At 36.9% G+C, this 26351-nt stretch overlaps 1 protein-coding gene across 6 annotated transcripts in view; it reads left to right on the forward strand.

The window, feature by feature from the left end:
- Positions 1-26351, forward strand: part of Sugct (succinyl-CoA:glutarate-CoA transferase) — an 844211-nt gene that overhangs the window by 495627 nt on the left and 322233 nt on the right. Inside the window, exon 13 of one of the 6 annotated variants that reach the window (XM_029468351.2) lies at positions 16959-17096. The exons of the other annotated variants lie outside the window; for them this stretch is intronic. Within the exon in view, the coding sequence (XP_029324211.1) occupies positions 16959-17066 (108 nt within the window). The 3' untranslated portion in view covers positions 17067-17096. Of the gene's footprint in view, positions 1-16958; positions 17097-26351 lie in introns of those variants that run through there. 6 annotated transcript variants of the gene reach the window in all.

A 26351-nucleotide genomic window follows, 5' to 3' on the forward strand; every position in this document is an offset into this window, starting at 1 on the left:
CACTAAAGAGATGTGGAGATGTCTCAGTGTACTTTACTCTAGAGTCCTTTGGTATATGCCCAGAAGTGGCAGAGCTTGATTGTATGGCTCTTCTATTTTTAGTGCTTTGAGAAACTTCTGCATTGATCAATTTGCAGTTTTTTTCATATCTTTGCAAAAACTTGTTTGCTTCATAATAGCCCTTCTGGCTGGAATCATTTTCCTTTCCATTTCCCTGATAGGGAAAGATATTGTATATTTTTTCTGGTTTTGATCATTTGTTTCATTTTTGATAACTACCTGTTCATCAATGGATAGAAGCAGATTGTCTTAGTTAGGATTTTACTGCTGTGAACAGACACTAAGACCAAGACAGCTCTTATAAGTATAACCTTTAATTGGGGCTGGCTTACAGGTCCAGAGGTTCAGTCCATTATCATCAATATGGGAGCGTCCAGGCAGGCATGGTGCAGGAGGAGCTGAGAGTTCTACATCTTCATCTGAAGGCCACTAGGAAAGGACTGGGTTCCAGGCAACTAGAATGAAGATATTAAAATCCACACTCACAGTGACACACATACTCTAACAAGACCACACCTCTCAATATTGCATATACAAACCATCACACTGATAAAAGAAATAAGAGCAGATATATATTTTATAGATTGTATTATTCCATCTACTAATCTACCCTTCCCTTCAATTTGAGTATTGATGTATGTTTTATTCTGCTACAGCTTTTCTTATTCAATGTTTGTGCCATCTATTGTTGAATCTACTACATTTCCATATGGTATAGGTCTGTATGTAGTGATAATTTTGGTTTCTTTAAAAACCACAAAAGTAGGAATGTGCTTTTGTTTTAATCCCAGGTGTGGGGTTGTGGGACTGCTTCAGATTGTCTACAACAGCTGACTATAATTTTTCTTGTGTTCTAGCAGAAGTGTGGTTTTGCCAGCTGCATATAGTTTTTGCTTTTATGTGATGTTTGGAATTCTTGAGACTTTTCAGAAGGTATATGAATGCTAGGGCCTCAAGAAGTTGGTTGTTGCTATGTTGTTGGTTGGTTGCTGTTGGTTGTTGTTGGTCACAGTTTGTTAAATAGTCATGTGCAAAGAAGGAAGGAGAGGAAGGAATTAGATATCCTGATTGCAAAGATTAAACTTGCCCCAAGGAACTCAATGCCCCTAATTAAGAGGAAGGAGTTTAAGGATAATGTTATCCCCCTTCCTTTCCATTACTTTTCTCTCCTATCTAGTGTGAATAGTTTGAAAGGGTAGAAAAGGGGCCGAGAAGAATGGAAGAAAGAAGCCACAAAGTATCTAATGCCATCTATATCCACCAGTATGCCAGTATATCTCTCTGTTTATTTTATATTTTAATCAATTTTCAAAGTAATAAAAATGATGAGAAGGAATATACAATTACATTATTTTTGTAATTGAATATTACTTTATTGATTCTCTCTCTTTCTCTCTCTCTCTCTCTCTCTCTCTCTCTCTCTCTGTGTGTGTGTGTGTGTGTGTGTGTATAGTGCTATATGATATGACTTATTTTCAGCCTGAAGAATTTTACTGTGGTGTCCTTGTAATAAGGTAGCTAGCAATGTGTTTCACAAATTTTTACCTTCAACATTTATGTTGCTTGTTGTTTTAGAAAGAGTTTTGCTGTACTCTTGATTGACAGATTTTTCTGCACCTGGAATATGCTGTTCCACTGACACCTGACTTCTATTGTATTTGATGAGAAATAATGTGTTAATCTTAGTTAATTTCTTTGTGTGTGATGCATTTTTCATTCCATCTTTTCAGATGTCTCCATTTATCTTTGCACATTTTTGGTAAACTGTCTCTCTAAGTGTTCCACTGTTTATTCTGCTTGGAGATTATTGATCTTCTTTAGCCTTAGATTATTAATTGTATATGTTTTTATTATACTCTTTCTGCTTAATTCAACGGTATCTTTTGATATGTTGCATCTTTCATTTTTCTTCGTTCTTCCTCTCTTCTTTTGATTGCATGATTTTCACTGACCTTTAGGATAACCAGTTCTGTTTTCTGCCTACTCAGATCCATGGTTAGGATCCTCTAGGGAATTGTTTTCATTATTTTACTTTCTGACTCATGCATCCACTTGATCTCTTTTAATAATGACTTGTGTTGATATTCTTTCTCTGATGAGACATCATCACCATATCTTCTTCATTTAACCACGTTTTCTTCTTGGTCTTTGAACATGTTTATAACAGGCACTCTGAATGCTTCATTTTCCTTTTTGTTTTAAATCCACCATCTGTATCTCTTCAGAGGCAGTTTCTATTGCTAGCTTTTTTCTTACATATTTCCCATACTTGATTCTTTCTTTACGTGGCTCACAGTGTTCCACTGATCCATTTCCTGCTACAGAAGCCATTTTCATTTTTTTTCTTTGCCAATGATAGTTACTTGTATGAGTCTAAGATATCTACTTTTTTCCTGTAGTTCAAAGGTATTCATGTGCCAACTCTAGGTATATAAATTATTTTACCTTGATATTTAGTCATCTAGCCTTTCCTGTCACTGTTTGGTTAGAAGTTTTGTAAACCTCTGATGGATGATGGTATAGCTTAGTTATGGTTTCAAATCTTCCCCACATTGTGATCTGACTGCCCCTTTAAAGGCAGCCAAGCACATGTGAACACTCATGTTTGCATATGGGGTTGACTGTGATACTAAAGGGCTTACTGTAGGGCAGTGGACCAAGCCACCAGACAAAACTGGTAAGGCTGTACCAAGTTCAGAATCCCCATAAATCTTATAATTGAGAATGCATGGAGTTCAAACTAACTCTTGACCAGGTTCCTGTCCTGGAGCACGTGACCATGACACCCCACTAAGAGGACCATAATCACTGGTCTTATAGTATAAAAACCTACAGTTCTCCATACTAATGAGGTATCTAGATAGTTCTTGAATGTTTAGCTAATGAGCTTACCTTCCTGTGCATCCCTTCCTGTAAAAAGATTTAATCACTAATTTACCCCGAGTAAGAATATGCATCCTCATCCCCATGAATAGTTCCCAGAAGAGTTTCAGAACCACGGCCTCCATCCCAGCCCCTGCTGTTTCTCACCTGAAGAAGCATGAGCTGGGACCCCTATATTAGACTATGTGTAGCCTCCCTGAGCACATTGGTGGCATCCTGACAACCCAGCTGTAAGGCAGAAATGCAGAATGACAGGTCTCCTTGACTGTCTCTTTCCTTGGTTCTCTTTGTTAGATTGACATTGTGACTTGTATCTCAAAGCTTCCAGCTTTCTCTTTGATATCCAACAAAATATACTTGCTAAATGATATTTTTATTCGTTGAATTTTTTATACACATCTATAGTATATCTTGATTATATCCACCCTGTTTCTGCTTCCTTTCCAACCCTCCCCTGACATATCCTAACAAAGTTTCCTCCTAATTTAATGTTCTTTTATGTATTTATTTAATCTATTAAGTCTCTATGTACATAGGTGTGGGGTTATCTACTGGGATATGGACAACCTGGCAGTGGCTGCTCCCTTAAAGAAAAGTTATTCTACCTCCCTCAGCCATCATCAACTGTCAATAGCATCTTGGCTCTCAGTGAGGCCTAAGCAAGCAATATTATAAGGAAGTCAATTTCTAACTGACTTCATCGTGTGCAAATAACCACAGCTGATATGTGCTCATATGTGCAAAAGCCAAGTTGCATTCAGAAGGTGATATTTCATAACTTTTCTCTCCAATAGTCAATTATTTTATTCTTTCTCTCCTCTATTCTGCAATGTTTCTTTAGTCTTACTGGGAAGTGACTCTAACTCATTCTCAGTATCTTGAACAGTTAGGAGTCTATGCATTAACCACTACCAAGTATAATTAGAATGTAAATTAGTGTGCCTACTTTGTAAATTTCTTGGGACATTTTTCACATATTTGTAACTAAATCTGGTGTATGGCCCAGCTATTTACCCAAAGACCCAAAGACTTTCTTTCTTGTACAGGTATACTTGTACATATTTACTGACTGATGTTCTATTCAGAGTAGCTAGGAAGTGAATCAAACATTGATAGATACCTATCACAATGAGATGGGAATTTATTCCCTGGCTGTGAAGAAAAATGGTATCATGATAATTGTAGTTTAATGGATGGAACTGGAAAAAATATGCTACAAGAGGAAATACAGACCCAGAAAGACAAACACCACATTTTCTTTCTCATATGCCAGTCCTAGGTTCAAATCTTGTTTTGTGTGTTTAACCTGGAGTACATGTAGGAGCTGTGAAATTAGAAATGGACCACAATGGGAGACACACTTTGGAAAAGGAATAGAATATAAATAAAATGAAAGTGGGGGTGACAAGGAGTTAAAGGGATCTGCAACCCTATAGGGGGAACAACATGATGAACTAACCAGTACCCTGGAGCTCTTGTCTCTAGCTGCATATGTATCAAAAGATGGCCTAGTCGGCCATCACTGGAAAGAGAGGCCCATTGGACTTGCAAACTTTATATGCCCCAATATAGGGGAATGCCAGGGACAAAAGAATGGGAATGGGTGGGTAGGGAAGTGGGGGGGGTATGGGGGACTTTTGGGATAGCATTGGAAATGTAATTGAGGAAAATACGTAATAAAAAAAAAAGGAAAAAAAAAAAAGAAAGTGGGGGTGAATCCTGGGGATCAGGCAGAGAACTTTAAGAAGGCAGTGGAGTGATAGGGATAGAGATATCATGAGGCAGGGGAAAGGTCAACTAAAATGAGGTATGGATGAAGAAGTTACTTGGGAACTTATAATCTTGAAACTCAAGTAAAAATTGTAAGAAGAGAAGAGTAGTACAACACACATGATATGAAGGAATTGTGGGGAGATGGTAAGGGTTTAAGGTTTAAACTGCAACAGGGGAGAGGCATTATCCCAAACCAAAGATACATGAAAAGACCTTCTGAAATCCCAGTCATTAGAACCCAACATAGGTTACTAAATCAAAAGCTCAGGACAAAGCCTGAATTACCTCTCCACAAGTTACAGGTCAGGGAGGCCCTAGAGGCACCAAAACAATATGGGCTGCTGCTGTTTGTTTTCATTACCATTCATAACTATAGTAAAACTGTAGCATGGGAGATACCACATTCTTTGATTTCAGGACATTAAGAAATCAAGGTTTCACTAACCAGGAAACTTTCCATGCTGTCTCATTTTCACAATTCTGCTAGGGGAGAAAAGACGTGTGTGGGTGTGTGTGCATGTGCGTGTGTTATTCCACTGCTGGACCCTGCAGCTTCAAGACTAACCTGCCAGGCCAGTTAGGCACTCACTTAGACAAGAAAGGAAAACCTGTTTCTGTTGATGAGTCCCAACCTTCCTAATGCTGTGACCCTTTAATACAGTTCTACATGTTGTGATGACCCCCAATCATAAAATTATTTTCTTTGCTAGATCATAACTGTAATTTTGATATGGTTGTGAATTATAATATAAATATCTGATATGTGGAATATCTGATATGCAAACTCTCTGAAAGGGTCCTTGGACTCCCAAATGTGTCCTGACCCACAGGTTGAGAATCACTGATTTTTGAGCAAGCCATGATCTAATGCTATTGTCTTCATTTAGTTAAAATTGAATACATTTTAAAAACTTGAATGTTTCAAGGCACACAATGACATCACAGCTTTGAGAAAGTTTAGACATTGTTACCAGAGATCATTATAAGACTTGCTGAGAGGCAGATGTGAGCTTTAGGATGAGAGAAACATGTTAAAAATTTTATTAGAATTGCAGCTAAATAAAGACTATCATTTCAGAAACTTCTATATAGAAAAGAATATTTCTTACATTAAAGGTGCTGCTCTCTGATGTACATACATAAACCTCATAGTAAAATGTAAACCACTTGCAGTTCAATTTACTGTCTGAAGGTTCGGAGTCATTTGTTATCATGTATTTCGTGAATATCAAGAAGCAAAACAACCTGAAACATTCCGGGGAGAAAGAATAACCACACTGAGTTTTATTAACAAAACTAGTATGAAATTAAGTAATAACTAGGAATGCCAAGTTATTTATTGCCATGAAAGCTGTGTGTGTTTCAAAGCCCATTTAGAGCCAAATTAATATCAGGCCATTGTTGGTGAGAATGGGACTTAAAATAAAAAAGACCATGGCTTTGTTTTTATATTAAAACCTTAAGCTATTATGTTTGTAGGAAATTTCAAAGTCAGTATAAAGTAGTCTAATGGACCCTCTCTCGGTTGATGTGGTATCTTAATTATAGGATGATAGTAAAACCAGGGATCTGGCATTGGCATGGCAACAATATCTCTTGTTAATACTTTGGCCTAAGGTTTGTATCATTTTACTACATGTGTAAATTTGTGTAACCACAAGCACAGTCAAGAGGCAGACATTTTTTTTATAACCATAAATATCTCCCCTAGGCTCTACTCTGGCCACTATCACACAGCCTCATCCCAGGACTTGCCAACTGTTAATTGTCTTCATTCTGTATAATTTCCTAAAAAGTGCTATGCAAATGGAGCCACATAGCACATGACCTTTTAGAGCAACTTTATTTAGACATTAAAAAATCTTTTAATCTGATTTTTAAAACATGTAATGCAACCATCACTACTCTTGTTGCAGGACATATCATATCATATCATATCATATCATATCATATCATATCATATCATGTCAGCTACAGCACTATTACTTCTTTTATCTTCTCAGTATCCACTAGTCTCTCCTCCATTTCTACAGATTTCCTTTATGTTTATTTCATATGAGTGAAATCATTTAAAATGTATCAGTTTTATTATTTTCATTCACCCAAAGTCGTGTTTTTAAGATTAGTTTGTTAAGCACAGAGAATTAATCCTTAGACTGTATATGGCTGTATCTCCTTGCATGGACATATGACATTTAACTATTTATTTTTCAGCCAAAGGGTTGTATCCATATTTGGGCTAATGCCCATAATGTGTCATGTGCAGGCTCTTGTGTAGCCATGTTTATACATTTCTTAGACGAGAAACTGTTGGCTTGTCTAACTCTATGGTTAATGTTTTGGGTGTCTAAGTTGTTCTCTAAAGTGGCCACACCTTTCCATGTTCTCCCTGGTGATGTGTGAAGGTTCTAGTTCCTCTATAGTCTCAACAACCCTTACATTACTTATTCACCTCACTCCTCCTTCTTACACGTAAAAACTATGTATTACACAAGGAGGTAGGATGGGTCTTATCGCATTGTTAGTGTTTTGAAGGGCCTCCATATTGAATTATGTAATGTATGTATCAGTTCCCATTTCTACTGCCATTAGAAGGATTTCCTTTTTTTTTTTCACATTTTTGCCAACATTTGTTATTTGTTTTCTTTAATAATAGCCATTGTTATTAAGCACAAGTTCTTGAGACTTTCTGGGTAGACATAACTCATATGGGATTTAGTCATCAAGTCTCCTCCAATCTAGAGTTTCTCAGTCGCTCCTTATCTTCCATGGTGTAAGGAAAGGAACACAGCGATGAGATCTGAGTAAGTGGAATGCTAACATTAGGAAAGGCTGGGGGAGGAGGATACAGGAATTCTTTTTGATAAATTTTTTCATATCTGAATTTGTTATAAATTAAATAATTTTAGTAAGTAAACAAAGTTACAGTGGAACAACATTTCACAAGAGTCCTCCCAGGGTGCTGCTAGCACAGTGCTTATGGCTTGTTCTTTGACTGATAACAAAAGGCTGAGGAAATTTCAATAGGATATGTCTGAATGAAATCTGAAATACATTTCCATAAATAGAAGTTGTAATGAAAATTGTAGCTGACAAATTCATAAAGGAAAAGGTGAGCTGTTTTTGGATTTTATTAGCTTATAATGCCAAATGATAAGCTATGTTTTGCTTTAAAAAATCAATAAAATTTTTCTAGTAGTTGGAGAATCCTATTTAGATTGAATCAATGTGAAACTCTGATGCAGAGTAACAATAATTGAGAAAGATAATTAGATAATTTAGAAAGATATATGACGAACTTCAACTCCATAAAGAATGACATTTCAGGGACTTGTTTGTTCTAAATAGTGAGTAAACATCAGAGTTACCAATGAGCATAGGCAGTTACAATTTATGATGCTTTGGATTATAGCTTATTCCTAGAGAAGATTGAGTTGGAGAACTTTTCCACATATATAATCTATATACATATATAATAAATAATCCTCAAAAATAGAACAAAGAAGAAAAGAATTTAGCCATTTTTCTATTTATGTGAAAATATCCTTGAGGCTGTATTTACTTGTCCCCCTTTTTGTTCTCAGACAGCATTACTTTGTAGTGTGGGTTGTCCTCAAACCCATGATCTTCTTTCATCATGTTGAGTGACTGACATATGCACTGACCTCCAGCGCTGGAGTGCTGGGGTTTAGTGACTTCATACATCACTTTTAGCAGCACACACATTTCCACCATGCTCATTCTGACAACTACTGTCTTTTTAAAGTTTTCCTTAAGCAAACTTTATCTGCCTCAGTACAGGGGAGCGCCAGGGACGTGGGAGTGGGTGGGTAGGGGAGTGGGGATGGGGAGGGCATGGGGGACTTCTGGGATAGCATTGGAAATGTAAATGAAGAAAATACCTAATAAAAATTGATTGTAGATTTCTTCTGCCTCCTTTATTAGGTTAATTTATAGACATTTCAGAGATTCTAGAGACTGGGATTCATAGTGATATGTGAAAGACTCAACTGGATTCAATAGAACCTTGTTTTCTAGACACAAGTTGACCTCAGCTCTCAGCACTGAGTTTGGTGAAAAGATGGGAATTCCAAGTGTCATTGTGGGGCTTGCTTCACCCCAAATGTGAAGTTGGAGCAGGAGCTTTCTCCCCTTTATAAATATGTTTACATTTGGTAGCAGTTGAATTTAATTTAATTTATGCACTATTATATGGATTAAGCAAGGATCTGGGTTAATAATTTAAACATTTATCATTTCCTCCAACAGTTGGAGTTCACTATATAGAATAATGGAATCAGAAGTTTTCATTAAAACACAGTCTTTTAAAAAAGCAAGGAGGCTTTAATTTGCCTTTTGCTTTAACACCTATTTTTACTTTAGCTTTTTATGCCAATTACTATTTATCCTCAGGTATAGAGAAGGATAAAGAAAAGTTGCTGCAATATTCATGACCAATTTTGGAGACAGTGAATACAAAACTGATTAGTATTTAGGATTCACAAGTAGGGATGATGAAATTGGAATCAAGTTGGCAAGAGACTGCATTTATGTCCCAGAAGTAGAGGCCACCAGTCCTGGAGTGTGAGAGGTTTGAAGAAAGGAAGCATGGTAGTGACAGTGACCTTGCCATTCTTGTCCATGATGGACACTCTTAAAGGAGCAAAGTAAGAGACGTGCCGATTCTAGCTACGTAAGTTCACTAAGCTTCATAGACTTTGTGTCTGGGTAATTTTGGTGTGTGACTTTGTTTATTTGTTTGCAAGCTTTCTTTAACAAAATGTATTCTTAAAAGAGAGTCTTGTAATAATGTAGGATGAGCTGAGGGAGGGAAAGAGGGAGGAAGGCAGGGGAAGAAAGGAAAGGGAGGCGGTTTGGATGAAAACAATAAGAGGTGTGCATAGAAAAGTCCAGGCAAAGAGGGGCAAGGATTTGGTGACTTCTTGAATAAGAGAGTGAAGAATGAATATTATTCAAGAATATTGAGTTTTCAAGCCTGACTGTTAGAAAATAAACAATAGTTACAAAGCTAATGAATCAAAGCGAACTATTTCCTTATCTTTCTACCTTTTATGCTCAGACACATTTTTGCTTCTTGAATTCTTCTATAGTTTTTGCCCACCAATACTAAAGGCACATACTAATTAGATGAGGGAGCAGAGGTGGAGAAGACAGGGTTGAAATCAGATCTGGGCAGACTTGCAGGCCATCTGGCCGATTCCTTTCTACCTTCCTTGTCACCATGGCTATTCAGTACATCTGGCTATCTGGACTTCGACCAACTCCCACGTGGGACTCAAATGAAGGATAGCAAAATGAAATAGATCTTGTTCTTTTGACCTTTAAAGTGAAAATTTAGAACTTTTGAATTTGATTTACAAAAGGCAGTTGCTTTGAATGTGTGCAGCAATCTCTTCTCAAGGCCTCCCAGGGTTTCTGCATGCACTGCCTCTAGGACACTCACTGTTCTCACTAATTTTTTTTTCCTGGAAATAATTTTCTCCATGCCCTACCTGATAAAAAGTCACTTGGACATGGCAGTTGAGGGTTTGATTTATAAGGAATGCTCAAATACAAACACCATGCCATGAGAAATGCTCTGGTCCTAGTGAATGCTCTGTTATCTGATAGGAGCCATCCTACCAGATTTTCAGATGATGGGCTAGTCCCCAGGCATCTTACAGATTTGTGGCAGTGTCTCAGCATTGGTGTACACAAATATTGCATTTGTAGACAGTACAGCCTTCACCCAGAGAGATGCGTGATGTGACTGATCTTGGGCAGACTATGTATTTGTGTGTTCTTAGGTGTCACTGGTGATGCTAGTTCAATGGTTTAGGAAGGCAAGAAAGGATTATGTTTACAATGGAGTCTGCTGCTCTGTAGCTAGGAATTCTGCTCCCTCTGGCCATACATTCTGAACCCCAGTCAGCTGTGTTCTTTGTTTTCTGAAGCAGCAGAAATCAGTCAGCAGGTGACAAGTTGCATTACTGTACTTTCTTTGAATTTTCCCAGGGAGTGCTAAGTTTACCACGGTTAGTGCTGGCACTTTTCTGTTATTTCAAGGATTTGCTGGTTTTTCCAAGGTGGTTTTTCCTTGGTGCCAGGGCTGTGAATAGGAACATTATGATGATGTTTGGTATGTCTTGTTATTTGAATATTGTCCAATTTACACTTTTAATATGAACATTTTATCTCTGCTCTTCTTTCTCATGTCTTCCTTTCCAATTCTTGATTAATTACAGACACGAATGGCATCACTTATAAACATACTTGTAAATACAGCAGTGTGGCTTTGGGCACCTCAGAAATGAAAGTTCAAACCACTTGGAACTCTAACTGACATTCCTTTAAGTCTCTATGATCTAAATATTCTTTTCTGTGATGCCAAAAAGGTTCTGTGTGATCATCTAAAGTTTGAAATTCTTTCTCAAATCAAAGACACTGCCAAACTCAGAAGCAACTGTGTGAAGAAAATGTGTGGAAACACCACTCATTACAGGTTGGTTTATAAAAAGAGCTGCAGATTGATAGGTCTTTGAAAAATGTTTGGTGACACAAAACTCTTTCAATCAGTTCCAAATCTGGCAACTCTCTTGTTGCATTAGATTTCCGTCCCCTCACTTTTCCTTCTAACAGAGACAGACACATCCCTTTTTTGTGTCCTGTTTCAGATGACTGATGGAAAAGTAAACAGCAAATATGAGCATGTGGGCATGGTTTGTTTCTTTTTGCATTGACTAGAAGGCAGTGTTGAAAAGGAGACGTTGCTGTCATTTCACAATGTAGGAAATTTAGAAAAGGTGTTAGAGCTGTTTTAAATAGCTTCTATTTTTAGGTTATGCCATTCATGAGGGTATGTAGCCTTTCCTTTATAGAAGGAATTTGTTTAAAGTATATCTGAGATCTTCTGGTGACAAATAAACAGTGTGTTCAAAAGAAAGCCTTGTAATTTTTTCATTAGATGATTCATGCTTAAAAATGTCAAATGATCAGAAGCGAAAGGGCCAGTGATCGGGTCATTAGAAACATATGGTTCTGCGGATCACGGAGCTGCCAACTCTAAATATGGAATCTCGGCCCCTTCCTTTGTCCTTAAAAGATGTCAGAGACTTGTATGCCTCATTTTTTTAAAATCCTAAACTCAGTGCTGTATACTTCTTTTCTATGTGACATAGTCCAGTACAGTAGATAAGGGAAGGGTGATGGGGAGCGCCCATCTCTTGGGTTAAAATTCTAATTCTATTACTTATTGACTGACTTGAGAAAGCTGCTTAGCCTTTCTGTGCTCCCATCTCCTAATTTGTGAAGTGAAGATGAGCTTTTACATTGAAAGACCAGTGAAAAAGACAATGCGTACAAGACGCTGGACATATACTGTTTGTTTGTTTGTTTTTTACTAAACTTCCTCGTTTGATTTATTGTTTCCCCTCAGGGCAAGAAGATTAAGACAGACTCATTATATTGTTATTTAAAATATTGCTGAGGAATTTTAATTCTTTAAATGGCTTAAATATTACAAGCATAGATTGTTATTTTATAATAATTGAATATTTGGTATTTTGGTAGATATTTAAAGAAATGACTGCATATTCCCCAAAATATTTTGTTTTAATGCTTTTCAACATTAAGAATTTAAAATTCTGTTTCAGACTCCAGTATATATTCAGTATTTTTTAAATTGAAAATATTTTTATATAGTAATTATGGTCATGGTTTCCCCACCCTCTTCTCCCAGATCCTTCCACCTCCCTACCAGATTGATTCTCTTTTTAAAAGATTTGTTCCTCAGGTGAGAATTCTTTGTTCAGTTCTGAGCCCCATTTTTTAATGGGGTTATTTGACTTTCTGGAGTCCACCTTCTTGAGTTCTTTATATATATTGGATATTAGTCCCTTATCTGATTTAGGATAGGTGAAGATCCTTTCCCAATCTGTTGGTGGTTTTTTTGTCTTATTGATGGTGTCTTTAGCCTTGCAGAAGCTTTGTAGTTTCATGAGGTCCCACTTGTCAATTCTCGATCTTACAGCACAAGCCATTACTGTTCTATTCAGGAATTTTTCCCCTGTGCCCATATCTTCAAGGCTTTTCCCCACTTTCTCCTCTATAAGTTTCAGTGTCTCTGGTTTTATGTGAAGTTCCTTGATCCACTTAGACTTGACCTTAGTACAAGGAGATAGGAATGGATCGATTCGCATTCTTCTACATGTTAACAACCAGTTGTGCCAGCACCATTTGTTGAAAATGCTGTCTTTCTTCCACTGGATGTTTTTAGCTCCCTTGTCAAAGATCAAGTGACCATAGGTGTGTGGGTTCATATAAGATACAATTTGATAAACGCATGAAACTCAAGAAGAATGAAGACCAAAGTGTGGACACTGTGCACCTTCTTAGAATTGGGAACAAAACACCCAGGGAAGGAGTTACAGAGACAAAGTTCGTAGCTGTGATGAAAGGATGGACCATTTAGAGACTGCTGTATCCAGGGATCCGTCCCATAATCAGCTTCTAAACGCTGACACCATTGCATACACTAGCAAGATTTTGCTGAAAGGACCCAAAGATAGCTGTCTCTTGTGAGACTATGCAGGGGCCTAGCAAACACAGGAGTGGATGTTCACAGTCAGCTATTGGATGTATCACAGGGCTCCCAATGGAGAAGCTAGAGAAAGTACCCAAGGAGCTAAAGGGATCTGCAACCCTATTGTTGGAACAACATAATGTACTAACCAGAACCCTGGAGCTCTTGTCTCTAGCTGCATATGTATCGAAAGATGGCCTAGTCGGCCATCAATGGAAAGAGAGGCCCATTGGACTTGCAAACTTTATATGCCCCAATATAGGGGAATGCCAGGGCCAAAAGAATGGGAATGGGTGGGTAGGGAAGTGGGGGGCGCTATGGGGGACTTTTGGGATAGTATTGGAAATGTAATTGAGGAAAATATGTAATAAAAAAAATTATTCTTTCAAATTAAAAAAAAAAAAAAAAAAAAAGATTTGTTTTGCCTGAATGCAGTCCACATATAAGACAGAAGAGGGCACCAGAAGCCTGGTAACTGGAATTATAATTCGTTATGTGCCACCATGTGGATGCTGGGACCTGAACCCCGATTCTCTACAAGCAGAGCAAGTGATCTTAACCACAAACCCATATCTCCATACCCAAATTTAGAATCCTTCAGTTAGTGAGAAAAACAATATGATCTATATTTTGTTCTATTTTTCTGAAGCAATGAAAAGGTCACAGCAGAATTATGTATTAATCACACAGAAACATCCCAAAAGAGCTCACATGAAAGTTAACTGTAAGACAATTAATTCTTCCAAACTGGGTTTAGGTATATGTTTACAATAATATCTTATACACATTAAAATGATGTGTGTAAATTTTTGGTACTCTTGATTTCCTCTTTATTCTTCAATTCATGAAGATTGATGGCTGCAAGCCAGTTAGACCCTGATACCACCCTTGATGCGTGCGGGTGCACACACACACACACACACACACACACACACACGATAATTGTCTTGAAGTATCTACTGTATGGGAGGAAAATTCTCTTTAAGATAGGGAAGAACAAAGTTAGTGTATGCTGTGATTTTCTTATCATACAGAATTTTGGGTGAGAGGGCAAGAAGCATAAGCAGACTGGAGTACCCTGTCCACTGCCCCATTCTGAGAGGACCTGAAGCAAGACCTAAATCCTGGAGAATGCATAACACAACGTTCTATAGCCATTGTCCTGGATACTAGCCTGATACTAATCCAGAGAAATCAGTGAGATGTGAGAGGGGAATTTCCAATGGACTCAACAGTTTCAAGACATCTAAGCAGAAGCCACAGGGATCCCCAAGAGTGGAGGAGCCATCTGCTCATTGCCAGTTACCTAACAGCAGCCTGATCTGAAGAACAGGATAATACTCTTCTATACATTTCGAAAGGATTTGTTTGCTTATTTTATCACTAGTGAAAAGTCTTCTAAGGGACATGCCATGAGCTAAAAGGTGAATGAATGGCAGAATGTAGAGTTTGCCCTCTCTGCTGGAAGTGTAAGTGAACATAATCATTGTGTACCCCCAATAGAGGTTAAGCTGTTTTCTGAGGGTAGAAAATGGCAGAGGAAGCTGCATGATCAACTCCAGGGTGGACTGTACCAGAGTCCATTGTGGGCCAGCCCAGCCCAGTGCCTGAAGAATTATTTTCACCTGCTTGTTCTCCTGAATCCAATTTCAGTGCTTTCAGTTCGCATCCCTTTGTTACTCACATAATCATTTGTCTGTAGCCTCTCGTGCCAAGTACTTCCCAAACTATGACTCTCAGTGATACATTTGTTTATGGAAGGCCTGTGATTCACCCTTAAGGACTTTTGTTTCTTGTTTTACTGCTATTTTTCATTCCCTTTGAATGCTTTCAGTTGCAACTTATAACAAGTTGAGAGTTGTTTGTTCTATAATTTTTAGCTACAGCAAATGCCTACTTAGGACTGATTTTCCTTCATGCCTTTACAGTTATTTTAAACACAACATTCCCTCTGGCCATGACAGTACAGTTATAAAGAATCAAGGTAGCCAAAAGTAGGATATACATTTAACCTTTCAAATACCACTACTAAGTGGTTAAATCCAGTGACCATGAAGGAAGTTGAGAGAAGTATGCTTTCTGTCTAGACTGTGGCATACTGAAGTCAACTTGCGTGCTTTATTGGATTTGTAATCTGAAAGTCCTTGATGCTAACTTAATACAAACAAAATAAAATATTGTTATGAGTGTGTGCTTACCATATGTTGGATTTATCCAATGTTGTTTTGCATTTTCTTTTGTTAAATGTGTCTCAGGATCACTAGCAGTTATTGTTCATAGGTTTAAAACACAAATCAACTGAAATCACGGTAAGCATTTTATCCACTATCACTAAAGACTTGTATTTCAGATTCAACTAGTCTAACTTTGAATCCCTACCTCATAGAGTGTGATTATCTATGTCATACATTTAATTAATCACTCAGGTTTTCCCCTCTTAGGGTAGACATGTGCAAAGGACACATGAGGCGGGTGCAAGCTGGAAGCCTAGAGTGTAGAATTGTAGGGAGAGTTGTGCTCACAAGCAAATATTCTGATGCAGATTTATATAGGTAGATTCAACTTGGAGATGGTCAGGAGAAGAACAGACTGAGTAGTGAGGTTTTAATGTTGCCTTCCAAATAGACAGAGAGAGGGATAATTCAAAGCAAAGGGAAGAATGAAAGTGGCAACATGAGAGAATCTCCAGGAGTCTGGTGTGAGTGAAACAGATGTGGGTTGGAAAAGCAAACATTATATGAAAGTGAAAAGATGGGTTGAGTTAGCCTTACAAGAACTCTGTGGGAAGGTAAGTTTATGCATGTTTACAAATAAACACCTTGCTGAAAGAGCTTGCCATAGCAACCCAGAATAAGTGGAGTGCTCATCTTGACATAAAATTCAATGTCTGCCTCATTCCCACAAACAGAAGACTTATTGAGTTTTGAAGGCTTTTTAATTTGTATTGATATAAGGGTGAGAAATCATATTTATTTAGTGGTAAGTGCTTTGGGGGATTAAGCTACTAAAATTTTATTAGGAGAATTAATGATCATTCTTGTCCTTAAAGTAGATGAAAATGAAAAGCCCTTGCCCACCATACAGTAATATGTTTGCAGGGGGAGCTGAAGATACCACATTTCTGTCATATATGTAGAAAATTGTAGTCCAACCTTTCTGACCTGTCTAGATATCTAGGAGATAAGATAAAATAACCAAAAGGAGCAGGCCTAAGGAGTGGAGTAGACCAGAGGAAACCATTTCAAATAGGCTGTCAAAAGTGTGTCACCTTTCACCTTCTACAACATCTATCTAACATGACCGAATACTTTTACATTTAGAGTGACATACAACTACAGAGTAAGGAAATTTAGTTTAGAAAATTTCAGAGCACACAAGTGTTATGCCATGCATTCTGTTTCCCTGTGGGACACCAAGAGAAGACCATCACTCAAGGAAGAAGATTGTTAGTCTGGAGTCCATTCTCTTTAGAGGGGGTTGAATGTTAACATTTACTTAGCTGAAACTTAAGTAAGACTTTTTTTTTTAATGGAAAGAACTATAGAACTTTTGATATTATTGAAGGAGCCCAATAAATTAAGAAAGATAAGAACATATTTGAAGTATGCAAATCTGAACTGCGCCCCACTGCTCTGTATGTATATATCTTCTTTTCTGATAGATTCGATTCTCCACAATTGATCCTAAAGAAGCAATGATCATCATCAGAAGGCATTTCAGGTTAATATTTTACAAAAGAAGTTTCATTATTATTCACAAATCCTTTTAAAATGTAACATTTATTTCATCATATCACTAAAACAATTGTCCACATTATGTTTTACAGTACAATGTTAGAAACTACAAATCAATGTTTCATAAGTAATTTTAAACATTATATTTTAATTATATTCAAATTAACTCAACACCATTTTATTATTATCTTACCTCATTAACTAAAACAACTCTATAAAGCTGATACAACCATAAATCATTTTATTAAAATTTGTCATTTAAAAATAAATAAGGGAACTATTTATATCATGAATAAAATATTATTTCCTGATATATTTATTGCCTCTAGAGTATAATTCTGATGTTTTTAATTATTGATTTCAAATTTTAAGTTTGTTTAGTAACCTAATTGATTGATTAAAGCATTTTTAACATTTTGTGTTTTAAGAAACTGTAGGAACATTTCCATATAGTACAAACTCAATACCCTTAAAGGGATTTCTTTTTAGTCCAAACAGAATAGCAGAAGGCTAACTTTATACAGTTTAACTATATTACCCAGAAAGGAATTTTTATTTGAGGCAAGTAGATAAAATAATGTGTATGTGTTCATTTAATTAATCATTTTGAAGTGTTTTTGTTATGCCTAGCATATGCAATTGAATTCATATACTATATTTTTTGTTGACATTCCAGACATGGTTATCTATAAAACATTATTTCTTTATCCTTCCTCCTTTTGTGTCTGTACAACCTCACTGGAACCCATCAGTAGATGGCCAATTTAATATCATTACTGGTGAAAGCCAGATAATGTAGCATAGCTAGGGGGAGGCACTCCATAAATCTGTGATTTGAGAGAATACTAAGATTGGTAGAAATGATACCTTATTATTTTTACATCACTTGGCATGGATAATTTTGACATAATAATTACTACAATCAAGGCAGTGAATACATCCACTTAGTATTAGCATTTTTCAATACTTGGATTTTAAAAAAATGTTTGAGAGCCTCTTCAAGAACACAAACATCAGGATTGTTACTAATTAATAAGAATCCTTAGATAGGTGTTATGAAACAATATAAAGAATTTTAAATTGTACATATTTAAAGGTCGATATGATCTAAATATATTGTATTCACTTATGAGATTACTGAAGAATAAAATTGAAAAAAGAAAACCAAGACTTATGATTAGATTTTTTATAGTCAAAATATTCAATATCTTCGCTTGTTCTTCCTTTTTTAAAACCAGATATGGTAGTAGTTATGTCATTGAAAGTTTTGTAAGGGCAGAGTGTTCTGTCCTGTAAGCTCTTGCTGAGTCTGAATCTATGTAATACAAAATCAGCATTATTGCTACATAAGCATTGCATGCAGACCAGATATATTTGTATAATTTTACATATTGTCAAGGATAGTAAACAATAGAATAAGAAAGCTCTAACTCTGGGGCATTTTTGTCAAATATTTCTAAAGAAAAGAAAAGGCTTGCAGTGCAGAATGAAATAAGAAGCAAGTATTGCCACCTCAGCCAAGATGTTTTCTGAATGAAGACTGAACAGGAAATATGTATAGATTCTGAGCTTCTCATTCATTTTTTAATCTCCTTACTCAAGAAGATAAATGAACAATAAGAAAGTCCTGGGCGATGCGAACATAGGTAGGAATACAAAACCACATGTGTGGATGAGATGGGAATATGGAATTCACGCTGTGTACCAAGCACGTCAGAAGTAACCCCAGCTTTTGCTGTGAGATGGCTAGCAGCTAGCCCAAGAAAGGAGATATCTCCATTATAAGGGAACTGACGTAAGAGTTGTTCAAGTAGTAAGATACATCATGGGAGCTGAAGGAGTACACTTTTTTAGTCTATTTCTAGGTAAGGTGGGTGGTGGTGCCTCCTATTCTATTGGCATTGTGTGAGAAATCATCATTTGGGTAAAGAACACCAAATAAAGCTATTTCTTAATAACAAGACAAAAAAGGTAAGACTTTTACTAACATTAGTTAGTCCCAAGAAAATGCTTTTGGTATTTTAAATCATGGTAGAGTTGTTAGTTTTACTAACTAAAGGTTGTTAGTAACCAAGACACAATTGAAATGTGAAAATAAGTGAAAATGAATATAGTTTATGCAATTTTGCAAAGTCATTCACGTGTATAGCAGTAAATTCTGACAGTGTCTCTGGAGTAGAAAATCTTTATTTACTTATCTGTTTATATTGGTCTGCCTCTTAAGGAGACATGCTCAAACTCACATGGCAAGGGGATGGTAATAAGTACAGTGCAAAGCTATAACTAGATATTTAAATGAGTACTTTTTGCACTAAGGCAAAAGAAATTTAATTTTGGCAGAAAAATATTCTAATCATTTACCATACGTAGTTAATATAAATATAAGCATAGATTTTGTTTCTTTTTGAATAATATATTCTGATATATTGCTACAATCTTGATCATGTGCAATAGAATAGAGAATAAGAGGCATGATAGATTAACTGGCAGTTACTGAATAGTATTGTTTTATTGCACATAGCTGTAATGTCTGTAAGTATCAGCCTTCATGTTCACTAATAAACAATCAGGTCAATGAAATAGTAACACAGCGGTCATTTAGTCATTGTGTGATTTGGCAGCTTTGAGGACAGAATGGGGAGCAAGTACTCAGGATGATACAATTGATTGTGAGACCATTGCCTAATTATACACAATGTAATTTCAGCTTTAGCTACTGGGTAAATGTTTGTTCATTCCATTGGGCACATTAATATTATCAAACAAAGTGGATATTTAACCATTTTTTATCTCTATATAATAGCAGTTCTTTGAGAGTTACCAAGGTTAAGTAACTAGTTTGATTTCTAGAAGGTCCTGAAGTGAATAGCAAAGCAAATGCCCTTCTATGTGTGCCTGAGGGAGACTGGTGGCATATATCAAGGGGAGATTCTCTACTTCAAAATTTAGTACATTGGTGCCTCAAAAACTCCTTTTTTTTGGTATTTAGCTTTTTAATTTTTTTAAAAATTTTGGTGGATTTTTTCTTTCTTTTTCTTGGATATTTTATGTATTTACATTTCCAATGTTATCCCCTTTCCCATTTTCCCCTGTGGAACCTCCCTGTCCCATCCTCACTCTCCCTGCTTCTTTGAGGGTGCTCCCCCTCCCACCCACCAACTCCCACCTCACTGCCCTGGCATTCCCCTACACTGGGGCATTAGTTTTTTTCAAGAGTACCAAGTTTCATATGATGTGTTTTGATCTTATGTCCCCTCACCCCCAAGCACCAACTCTTCCCATTATGTTATGGGAATGTTATCCTCTAGGGCTTATGACCTGGGTAGCCATAGGTTCTTGATCCAATAAAGGTATAAAGTGGGTGGTTGTTCCCATAACATTCATGCTACATGTAGACAAGTCTTGCTAGAGTACTCATAGATATAGCTTACAGAATTCACAGCTGGGCATTATTGGTAGTTGCTCTTCTCTATCAGTAGCTTGCATCGCTCCTGCCAGTAATATTGAAGTTAGCTATTAAAGGACGAAGCTTCCAGCACAGTACCTGCTTGATTTTATGATGTTGTTACTCAAGTATGTAGTGTTATCCTCAATAGTGTTTTACTGTCAAGTTTTCATGGGTAATGTAGAGCAAAGGCAAAAATCTGTAATATTTGGGAGTCTTTGGAATCTCATTGTCAGGCAACTTCAAAACAAATAATTCATTCCTGGTATTGGGATATCTGTTAGCTTCTAGTGCATTGGTTTTCAACCTTCCTAATGCTTTAAAAAAGTTCCTTGTATTGTGATTATCCCAATAATAAAATTATTTTCACTGCTACTGCATAGCTATACTTTTGCTATTGTTACAAATCATTATATAAATAGCTGATATACAGGATATATGGTATGTGATTCCTATGAAAGGGCCATTTGACACCCCAAGGGGTCATGATGAATATGTTGAGAACTGCTGCTTTAGTGTCTAGTAGGAGTGGTGTTGCCATTTTATAGTGCAACACCATTTTACACTCTTTTATGTAAACGTGTGTGTGTGTGTTAGAGAGGGGGGGTGAGAGATATTGAGAGAGAGAGAAACTTCTACAGTATTAGTCCATGTGTGCTGCAAAAGGTCTTTAGTATTATTAATCTCTCCCTGCATGTCCTCTGTACCCTAATGCCTACGACACTTCATGTAGTTTACACTTCATGTAAACTATTACACTTCCTTTGTATCACATCATACTAATGCAGTCTCTCTCTCTTTGTGTCACCTTATATATTTTCTAAATGCTATTTGTATTCCAAAGTAAACACAATGCCTGAAGATTCAAAGCTAGCATCCACAGTTGAGATGAAAAAACCATGTGATATTTGTCTTTTTGGATATGGGTTACCTCAGAATGTTTGCTTCAGTTTCATCCATTTACCTGCAAGTTTCATAATTTTATTATTGTTAATTTTTAAATAACATTACATTATAAAAAGATATCATATTTTCATTATCAGTTTTCATTATCATTTCATCATCAGGCCATTTTAATTTCCTGGATATTCTGATTAGAGCACTGATGAACATGGATGGGCAGGTATCTCTAGTGTAGGATGTAGAGTCCTTTGTGTATATGTCCATGAGTGGTACAGGTAGAAGATATGGAAGATCTATGGTTTGCTTATTTGTTTGTTTATTTACTTTTTGTGGGACTGCCACACTGATTTCCACTGTGTTTTCACCAGCTTGCATTTCTACTAGTGGTGATTAGGTGTTCCCCTCTACCTACATCCATCCTAGCATTTTTCAACATTTATGTTTTGAGTATAATTGTGACTGTGGAAATATGGCATCTCAGAGTAGTTTTAACTTGCAGTTCTCTGTGTGTTTCCTGTGTGTTTCTTGGCCATCTGTTTTTCATCTTTTGGGAACTCTGTTTAGTTCTATGTTCCAATGTTTAGTTTGTTTGTTCTCATAGTGTTTAATTTTTTGAATTCTTTATGTAGTCTAGATGCTATCCCTTTATCAGGTGTACAGCCAGTACAAAACTTGTTCTTTTCTGTAAGCTGCTCCTTCACTCAAATGATGATGTATTTTGCTGTACAGAAAACATTAATTTCATCATGTCCCGTGTATTAATTGTTGGATAACTAGTGCAAGTGCTATTGGAATCCTGTTCAGAAAGTCTTCCCTTTGCTAATATAGTTACTACTTTTTTCTCTGTTAGATTCAGGGTCTTTCATCCATTTGCAGTTGAATTTTGTGCAGGGTCAAAAATGAAGATTGAGTTTCATTCTTCTGTGTGTAGCTACTGGTAGCATTTTTGTTGTTGTTGTTGTTTGTTTGTTTTGTTTTGTTTTTGTTAATGAGTGACATCTTAGTTACTTTTCTATGCTTGTGATATAGCACCATGACGAAGGCAATGTAGGGAAGAAAGTGTTTATTTTGGGTTTACAGTTTCAGAGGCGTTAGAGTCCATCACTAGGACGGGAAGTGTGGCAGTCAGGACCCAGGCATGGTGGCAGAAAAAGCTGGGAGCTCATCTTCAAAGGTAAAGAGGAAGCAAATAGAGGTCAGTAGAGATCCACATGCCCTTTGAAACCCCAGGGCCTGCTTCCAGTGATGCATCTCCTTCAACACGAGCATGCCTTCTAAAGCTACCCACACAGTGTCACCAACTTGGGAACAAGCATTCAGATGCCTGAGATGTCTGGTTCAAATGACAACAAGCAATTTCTGACATTTTGAGTTCAGCTAGCAAGAAGAAGTCACATTAGCAAGGAAAGAGTGGATTCAGCTTATTTCAGAATTCAAAGCATCCATTTTTCTTTTGTTACTGGCCATTTGTCATCCTTTCAACTTCCATTTGTTTTGGGGTCCACATTTTGCGTGTTTTTGTAAAAGTTTTATAGTAGTTGCTACAGTGAACACAAAACTGAGCAAAAAATATAGTCCCTATGTTAAAGGAATTTATACTCTTGGTGAGAGTAAAGAGAAGTTATAAGTATTTAATTAAAAAATTCTTGAAGCTATATAAACTAAATGACTAAGAGAAATAGAGCCATGAAACCTAAATATACTGGCAAGCAGGCACAAATGAAAACAAGAATGAGAAGTCACTAAAGTGACACCAAGAAAAGTATCAATTGCTCAAAAGCTAGGTGTAGCCAAGTAGCAGCAGAGCTGTGATGACCCGTGGGCTGCCTGATCTGTTGCTGCAGTTCTGTGGGGAGCTTTAGTGCTATGGAAGCTATGGAATCAGTAAATGGATTTGTTTTGATCAACTACAACTCTGCTCTTTGGAATAATTCCCAATAATATTTTCCAGAAGCTTCTTAAGGATCATGTTTAAAAGTATTCATTTCTTGTTGCTAGAAACTTACTAAGAGCAGGAAGAGATAGGCACTATGCAGAGAGAAATACTAGGCAATAATTAGAAGTATCTTCAACAACTTTACAAACTGTTAAGATAGGAAGTTAAAAAAAAAAAAACAAGAAGTGTAAAGAGCTCTGCCATGGGCTCCTGTTCATAAAATGGAGGTGTGGAAGTAATTCCTGATTTGTAAGAGTCTGTTAGAAGCAGATGTATATTAAATAGAGAGGCATGCGTGCACACACACACACACACACACACACACACACACACACACTGTCTGAGAGCCAGTGATTATAATATGCTATCAAGAGGAGAGAGTGCTTGATTTAGCCTTTTCTACCAAAAAGAGCAAAGCACCTGACATCAATGGAGTTAAGGAGTCATAATGTGAAGAGTTCAGCAAACCCTTGGCAGACACTGGCAGTGGGTAAAGGCTGGTTCATTTTAAATGGACAAAACGGTACTCGTCGGTTGGAGCTGAGATAGAAGGAGGCAAATAGTAACGACCAAAAGTTACACAGCCCTGGCTTTCAGACATTGCATGTTCATTTAGGAGCTGTCTAGTCCTTATAGGGTGGGGGTGGAAAATGTAAACATAGCCACGCTCTTTGCCATCATCTGCAGTTCTGTTTTCTTTGCTTTCTCGCTTGGGGTTTGCAGGCACTGCTGCACACCAAGCAGGGATGGATGGAGCAGAGCCCAGTTCCAGTTGGCTTCTTCCCTTGGGCTGCTCAGACCTCGATGTACACTGGCAAGAAAGCATGAAACAAAGTCTATAATGGGTGGGTTAACAGGATCCTCGCCTGGCTGCCAAGGAAAGGAGGGTTCTTATGAAGATTTCAGTGTTACAGCTCTTTTAGAAAACAGCTCTCTTAGGCCATAGTCAACCAAACATCTTATGCACATACACATTATTTGTACTAAATCAAGGGCTATATATATGAAACTTGGACAGTGGAAATGTGTTGTTCTTAGGGTGAATTTTCATTGGCTGAGGCTTAACATCCTATGGATGTTTCATTTGCATGGAGAGGTATTCAATAAGTTGAACCTATAATTTTGTCAGGGATTACATGACATTCCTCAGGTAGAAGATTGGGGTCAGGCTCCCCAGACCAGGTGAAGACAAGGAAACCCCACTAAAAAAGGGAGTTCTTCATTTTTCACAGAGCTCAGGATAGCTGTTCACACATGATAGACTACAATGTTAGCAGTGAAATGCAACAATCGTACACTTTATTCATGAGGTAAACAAAGTAACCCCTCAGTCACAGATTATGCAGGTGCTAGATTCATGACTGAGAGTCAGGTATATCTGACTCTGCCATGTATGACTTTCTTCCTCCATAGACACTGGTGCTTTTCACAAGCAAGGGATGCTCTCCACTCCTGTCAGTGTTATGTATGACAAATGAGTGGTCAAGTTAAATCAAACTCAACCCTACCCTAGTTATGGCTTTATACTGATTAGCTTGATAAGCAGAAGGTGTTTGAGGAGGCAGCTAAAGGTATTATAAAGCCATTGCTATACTGTAAAGGCTTTTCTGGTCATGAATATTTCATTGAAATGATGCAAATTCTTTGACAGCATCAAGACAAATAAGAAAAAACATAAATAATATTTTATATTGTTACAGCCATACATTCTGAAATTCTTTCAAGTAATAAATGAGTAAGAACAAAGAAATTAAAACTGGTCTTTAAATTGCAAACAGGGGCTAACATGTTCTAAGAACCCCATTCATCATGCTAACAACACAAGCAAATGGCAAACTAAAAGGCAGTTGAACACAAGGGGTAATGGCTACTCCATCCACAGGGTAGGATTCTCAATCTAAACACAGTGAAGTTGAATGTAGGACTTATTCCAGTCAAAGTCAGAATAGAATGTGGTTCACTGGAAATGAATAACTAGGTGAATATTTAGAGCAATCACTATAGCTAGTTTATGGTTTAGAGAGGGACTTTGTAACATGAGAAAAGAGTTAAACATAAAAGCCACCAGTGGAAAACAAAGCCAAGATGTTTAGAAGGGGCTTTTAGTGACAGACACAGATGGACTACAGTTCCAACATGTCTGTTTTTATTTATGCCTTCTTTCTTCTTGCATCTCTGTCCATTTCTCAAATTCTTCACTTGCTATTTACACATCAAAACATCTGGGATTGGGCTTCCAGCACCTGCTATAGGAAGTGGAGATCATAGTGCTGAAAATAAGCTTTTAAATGAATAAAGTCTAAACTAACACTTCTTACTTATTTCAAAATTAATGTATTTTAAAATCAGATTCTAAACAAATATACAGTTTGAGAAATAACAACAACAAAACAAATTTCCAAACCCGAAGGTCTTGATAATTTTTCTTTTTAAATGAAGGCTACAATTCAGAAGCTGGAAGTAGACTCCTCATAGCTTAGAACTGGAAGACTAGGCAGTACATCTGTTTAACATCTTGCAGTTTGAAGAGCTCTGCCTTCAAAATCCTTCTGCACTAGTGACACACAGAATAAAAGGTTATGTTATGACTTTCAGATGGAAACCTGCAAAGGTTTATCTGCTGGCTTGCATCATTAGCTCTTGTAACTTTTGATTTTGTTAGGAACTTTCCTTGTATGAAAAATGTAATGAACATTTAAAGTTTCATTAGAAAATACCGCAAAGCATTTTTACTTGGGAGAGAATGGACGGGCTGTGGAATGAATGGAATGTTTTAGTCACAATGCTTGACAGGAAGTATAATCATCTTAATGTGCTTTTATAGAGTATATTTAAGTGTGCTTTATGCCTATATGCACTGGGTTAGGATCAAAAGAACAGGAAGTCTGTTGTAAGAATGTGTCTTTTAGCAATGACAGGGAAGCTACATCCATGATACTTCATCAATGTACCTGTCTGCCCTGCCGGGACTTAAATAAGGACAATAACAACAGCTATCTATTGTGAACTGGGGGATCTCATGGGAACCTACTCCTA

The sequence above is a fragment of the Mus caroli genome, unplaced genomic scaffold (assembly GCF_978045245.1).
Source record: "Mus caroli unplaced genomic scaffold, Mus_caroli_1 scaffold_15, whole genome shotgun sequence".
Taxonomy (NCBI): domain Eukaryota; kingdom Metazoa; phylum Chordata; class Mammalia; order Rodentia; family Muridae; genus Mus; species Mus caroli.